A 6,240-nucleotide genomic window follows, 5' to 3' on the forward strand; every position below is an offset into this window, starting at 1 on the left:
GTTTTGTTTTCCATATATAAGCACCCTTTTGGGTAGCTGAGAGGCAGTTTATCAATTATAATTCAGAATTTAAGAGTTTTACTCTTAGTCCCTAGCGCGCTCCAGGTTTTGGTCCTATAGAGTTCTTCGCTTGAAGACTCTCCACATATTAGGGTTTAACGCTAGTTAGCCCCCCATACTCCTGCTGCGTCACTACAATGATTAAGGACAACAAAAATACTAAGAACTAGTACCAAAATTTTGATTAACAAAATATTTCTTAGTTCAGTTTACAGTCCAAAGAATAATCTTACCGATCATCTTTACTAACAAAAGAACTAATACCTCACTAAGACCTTGCCGATCATCTTTATCAATTCTATTTCTGCCAGAAATTGATTAAACTACTAACATGAGATTCAAAACTGGCAACCTTCAGAAAAGATGAAACCCAACTTAAAAAAGATCCACAATCATTAAAGAAATCAGAACAGAAACCTTTGAAGAAATTCCAGAAATCACTCACCAAATTATCGACATGACTCCTCTTATTTATCTTAATCACAAAGTGGGCTTACCCCCCTCCCCTCTTCCCCCTCCCTCCCTCTCTCTCACTTTCTCTCTGCTTTTGTTTCTCTTCGATCTCATCCATTCCTCTCCCCTCTCCTCTCCTTTCTTTCATTGCCTTCGTTCTCCTCCTTCTGCTTTCTCCTCTTTGTTCTTCCGCCCAAAAGCCCCACCCCTCTGCTCCCTCACTTTTCCCTTCAGTCTCCCTTTTTCTTTTCTTCTTATCGTCCCCCTTCTTATCTCTTCACTTGAAACAAAACAGGGAAAAAAAAACTGAAAACTTAATACATATACGAGTGTGTCGAAAATCAAACTAGAAAAGAAAAGAAAAACACCGTAATAATAAAATAAATGAAATAAAAAATTTCTGTCTAGCTCAAGGACAATAATTCAAACAAACTGCAAAATCAGTCAATCAGATGTGGGTTATCTCAAGTGTAATTTCTTACGGCTGTGTTGCAATAAATTGCAAAAACAATCATAGATTGATCAAACTATGTCATTAAAAAATGAAAAGATATCACCAAGGGATAAAAATTTACTATACAGATAAAAATGCATTGCAGGATGAAAACATGAAAAGCTCTCAAGTTTTCCACATCAGGCCTTAGCGCTTCATCAATTTTTTTATAAAGGTTTCACAACAAGCAATATCAAGGATATAACAATTCACTATCAGTAAAATAAAGACCTCATTTGCCTTATCCATTTCTCATTCAGACAATATTTATCAATCAGCATATTGGATTGTTGCCTCAACAAGGGATGAGAGCCTCTGCTGTCATCCTTATTTCAAAGACTATCCAAAAGCATTGCCCCAACATAGGATCAGAGCCTCTGCTGTCATCCTTATTTAGAAAAGTATCCAAAAGTATTGTCAAAGTTATGGCATCAAATAAAATTCCATGACCTGCCATTTCATAAAACCACCTTGGGGCTTGTCCGTATTGACATATATCACACTATATGGTACATAACATTAATTAAAGGACCAAACAACAGTAATAGTGCAAGGATCAGGCTTTACCTCATTTCTTACACAAAATAGGTGGCTCTACTGCTTCCCTTCCTTCCATAAAGCATCCAAATCACCACTGAATGGAACAATACCAAGACTCCGCCACCAGTCACATTTTCAGATAACTGCACAGGTTCTTCCTATTGTTAGACTTGCATGAGGCAGAAATTAGGAAAGTAATAGTGACAACATCAGGCATTATGACAACGATAGCAAGTGCTTCTTGAATACATAAATATACAAGTTCATCTTGCAGACTTGGAGACTGACAGGACTGTTGTATGCATGTCTATTGCTTACAGGAATGCATAATATTGTACATAATTAAGCAGAACCCCTACCTTCCGTGTTTGATGTGATCCCTTGTTTTTACATTTGATCCATTTCCCTCTGTATGTGAGACTTCCTAGAAACAAATCCAACATTCTACGTATACTTATAAATCAAAACAAAATCTGTATTGTCATCCTTGGTTCACCTTTTTCTGTAAAGAGAAAGAGCTAATCTTCCTCCCCAAGACGAACACACTCTAAGTTTGAGGTCCCATTTGGTGACTAGGATTGATTGGATATGTAAACTCTTTAGATTCAGGTGTACTGAAGGATGAAATGGAGGCTGACTTTCAACTTTTCTTCAATCCGAAGGAAGAATATGGATTAGCTATCCCACCACTTTGTTAATATCCCACTATTTTGTGCAGATTGGGAACCATAGGTGTCTTTAATTTAACCATCATCTTCATTCTTCAACTTGCAGAAAAGTTAGAAATCAGCCTCCATTTACTCCAATATAATGAGTTAACCAATCCAATCCAATCGTATGCACCAAACAAGGTCCAAGATATTGGAACTGATGCCAGGCTCAAGCCCAGAAAATGGTGGTGGTCAAATTCTAATGATCCAATACCCAACAACTGGCCACATTGTGATTGATATGCAAAATTTGGAAAAAGTTCACACAGCTTATATGAGAAACCTACGGCAGCACAGCTTACCCTGGCAAAACAACCTCATGTGCAGTTAAAATCCATATGAATCGAATTTTACAAATGTTTTGAGAGTTCCACCACATATATAGATATATTCATCCAAGGAAAGACCAAAAGTATCTGACAAGGCCAACCAATAATTTTTCAATCTAACTGACATCAACTAAAATTAGGCTGTGAAAAATTGATCAATGATTATCATGTGTTATGGATCAATAGCCAGACAGAAAAATACAAACCTGCAATGTCGAAAGACAGATATTGACATGAATATATGTTAAGATGAGATATATATGTTACTATTATATAAGAGAATAATATTTCAGTTGAAACATGAAACATTTATGATGTAGCTATCTCTCTTAAAAGCCTATATCCACCTCTTCTAGCTAGCCATATTGAAGAGACAACAAATGAGGATAAATAATTTTTCCCACCTAAGAGCATACAAACAAAATAGCAATTGTTTCCTACAATAATCACATTGGTACATTCTAGATTATTTTTGTCCTCATACATTAAAGATCCCATACAAAACTGAAAACCCTCGTATTTTTAGTTTATTATCTTCATTGCTCATCACCTTAAATGGCAGAATGTATCGTGTACCAAATTACCCTTCATTTGACTCAGTCTACATTCTCTTCTTCCAAAAGGATAGCACAAAACATGGTTTATAACAAGCGAGTCACGACTAAAACACTATTTCAGTAGCATTAGTGGCATCATCTAGGCTAAGGGCTTAGCTGGAATTTGGAATTGCCACGTCTTATACCAATTTAAGCCAAAGCCAAACTAAATCCACCATATTATCTTTTGAAACCAACTCTGCCAAGAGAAAATCATTGTGGGTGATCGATATTTGTACATTTAAAGGCACAGAAGAATGTGTGAAAAGCCAAACTAAATTCACCCATACTATCTTTTGAAACCAACTCTGCCAAGAGATAGTCATTTTGGGCCATAAATGTCTGTATATTTAAAACACATAAGGATGGTCTGTCCTACCCATATATAACAAAAGAACTAAAAGAACTATGACGTGAATTTCCTTATGGCATACAAAGAGCCATGGTGAATTCTATCAGGACGTTAAATTCTTTGAACAGCTAGGACCATGTTTTTCATTGCAGCAAAGTATCTTACGGAAATACTAAACATGTCTAAAACAATTCAGATGGAAGTGATGTTTTGCTAACGCCTTTTCTCTTGACTTAGATACTTTGTAGAAAAACTTACACAGCATAGATGACCTTTTCTCTTGACTTAGATACTTGAAAAACTAACACAACATAGAGGAGAGTTATACCTAAGCTAATTAATTTTGAGTTGGGTCAAAGAAAAAGAGCTTCACAAAAAAGGAGAAATCACAGTGCCACATCAAAACCTACACATTTATTTACACTATCTAAATATCTGATCTTACGGAGGGGAAAAACAAACCTTTATTCTTTTAAAGCGAGATAGTTACAATAAAAATTGGATCAACAAATAAATAGCCCTTATTGACTTGATTTGAAGCTAGACAGATCAGTATAGAACCATACCTAACTGAACAAAGTGCTCATCAGAGTACATTAAACAATTTACTAACCTTTACATATCCACCACCACTGCAGAGATTATTGCATACATGCAGAGAGCAGTTTTACAACAAAAGACATCATCCGTCGACAATGAACTGATCATCTTGATTATCTCCATCAACCCTAGCATCGTCATGATCCAAACTATTCACATGGTGCAGATTCTGCATCATCTGTGATAAGTAATGGTTGCTTGCACCAGTATGATCAGACAGTCCAGCTGGATGAGCAGTCCACTGAGAGACAATCCCCAGTAACTGGCTTGTAAGATTTTGCTGCTCATGAAGAATGCGAGACTGCATCTGACCCATCTCTGCCCGGTGGTGACCCAACATATCATCCATCCTCTTCTTCCATTCCGACCTCCTCCTATTCATCCTCTCCTCCCATTCCCTCTCATGAATCAACGCTTCTTCTCTTCTTCTTCTCTCTCTCTCCTCACTCTCCTTCTCGAACGCTTCCCATTCTTGCATCCTCTGCTTCCTCAACTGCTCCCTTGCCTTTTCCCTCTCCTCCTTCTTCTTCACCCATTCCTCCCATTTCCATTCCCTTTCTTGCTCACACTCCATTCTAAAACCCTCACTCCTCTGTCTCTCCCTTTCTCTCTCCGCCTCACGCTGTTCAAACCGAGCCTCCATTTCCCTCAACTTCCCCAGCTGGTTACCAATAAAACCCCACGCCTTCTTTCCCAACCCACCCGAAACCTCCCTCTTCCTCTTCTTCTTCAAACTAGAACCATTCTGCTCCACCTCTTCACACACAAACCTCCCATCCCCATCCTCCCTCACCCTCACATCCCCATTAAAATTCTCCCCTCCCTCCTCCCCATCATACTCAAACCCCAACCCCATCATCCCATTATCAATCCCTCCCCCGAAATCCCCATCCGAATGCCCCATCTGCCCAAACTCCGAAATCTCCATCCCCCTCCCACCCCCCACAAACCCCCCAACAACATTCTCACAACCCCCATCAACTCATTCCCATTACTGCTCGCAATATCCCCAAAAACCTCCTTATACCTCAAGAAATTAGCCCAATGCGTAAGCCCCTCCATCCAATCAAACTCCTCCACACCACACTCCCCACTACTATCCCCACCGCCGGAGTTACTCTCCGGCGGCTGCTTCTTGATCTTCTGCTTGACAAGGAGATACTGGTGCCGCATGTTCTGCACCTTGGTGGAAACGTCCTTCCAAGACCATTGCCAGCGATATGCAACAGGGTCTTGAACATAGTGCACGGAATTCACATAATAAGCAATGGGTTTGAACTTCTTCTCCCTAGTCTTCATCTTAGCCAGGGTCCCATCAGCGACCATCTCGCCGTATTTGTCGATCAGGGTCCTCTCTTCCGCCTCCGTCCATTTCTTCCTCCTCGGCGGCACCATTTCAATCTTCAGAACTAGAAAGTCTCAATCTTGGTCCGAACCCAGTTCATATAGCGTGGAATCGGACCGGCCCAGATCGAGAAAACATCGGGATTGCGCGGTGAAGTAGAGAAGAGGGCGAGGGCTTAGCTTGGAGGAGGAGATTGCGAAGTTGTGGAGGTGGGTTTTGTTGGGAGAAAATGGAAGAGAAGATGAGGGAAGGTGTGGGGGAGAGTGATGTTTATGAAGCCGTTGATTCAGAGGTCTGGGGGACTGACAGCTTTAACCGCGGAGTGTATGTGCAAAACACAAGCAGCGTAAATACAGACACACCCGATTTTGTTGTCTAAAATCGGTTTGTGGTAAGTTTCTTTTTCTTTTTTTCTTTTGAAATATCAGAGATTTAGTGGATCACTGATTTGTCTCTTTTTTAGTAAAATCAATAACAAAAAAGAACAACAACAGCACCTTTGGTACATGGATTGTATAACCATGTCTTAATTTCTTCAATACTATGTCATAACCCATGTTCTGTACCAGCAGGAAGTATACACCAACACATAAGCACGAAGAACTACTTACTCGTGATTCATTTGATTTTCTTCCTGAAAATTTCTTCAACTACTAAGGACTTTTTTTTGATGAAAAAACCACTAGATTAAATGGAGGTGTCTCTAATGCACCCGTGGTTTACATAGTCAAAAGACAGTGCAAGGCTAGCTTCCGGAGAAAC

General features: G+C 39.5%; 1 protein-coding gene across 1 annotated transcript; it reads right to left on the minus strand.

Moving 5' to 3' along the window:
• Positions 1 to 654: 654 nt before the first annotated feature.
• On the minus strand, positions 655 to 4,832 carry LOC101300136. Its single transcript, XM_004297008.1, has 3 exons — positions 4,147 to 4,832; positions 1,574 to 1,689; positions 655 to 793 (listed from the first exon to the last, which is right to left on the minus strand). The coding sequence occupies exon 1, from the start codon at positions 4,774 to 4,776 to the stop codon at positions 4,216 to 4,218; it is 561 nt and encodes a 186-aa protein (XP_004297056.1). The 5' UTR covers positions 4,777 to 4,832; the 3' UTR covers positions 655 to 793; positions 1,574 to 1,689; positions 4,147 to 4,215.
• Between the last annotated feature and the right edge of the window lie 1,408 nt (positions 4,833 to 6,240).

Source organism: Fragaria vesca, linkage group LG4, assembly GCF_000184155.1.
Source record: "Fragaria vesca subsp. vesca linkage group LG4, FraVesHawaii_1.0, whole genome shotgun sequence".
Taxonomy (NCBI): domain Eukaryota; kingdom Viridiplantae; phylum Streptophyta; class Magnoliopsida; order Rosales; family Rosaceae; genus Fragaria; species Fragaria vesca.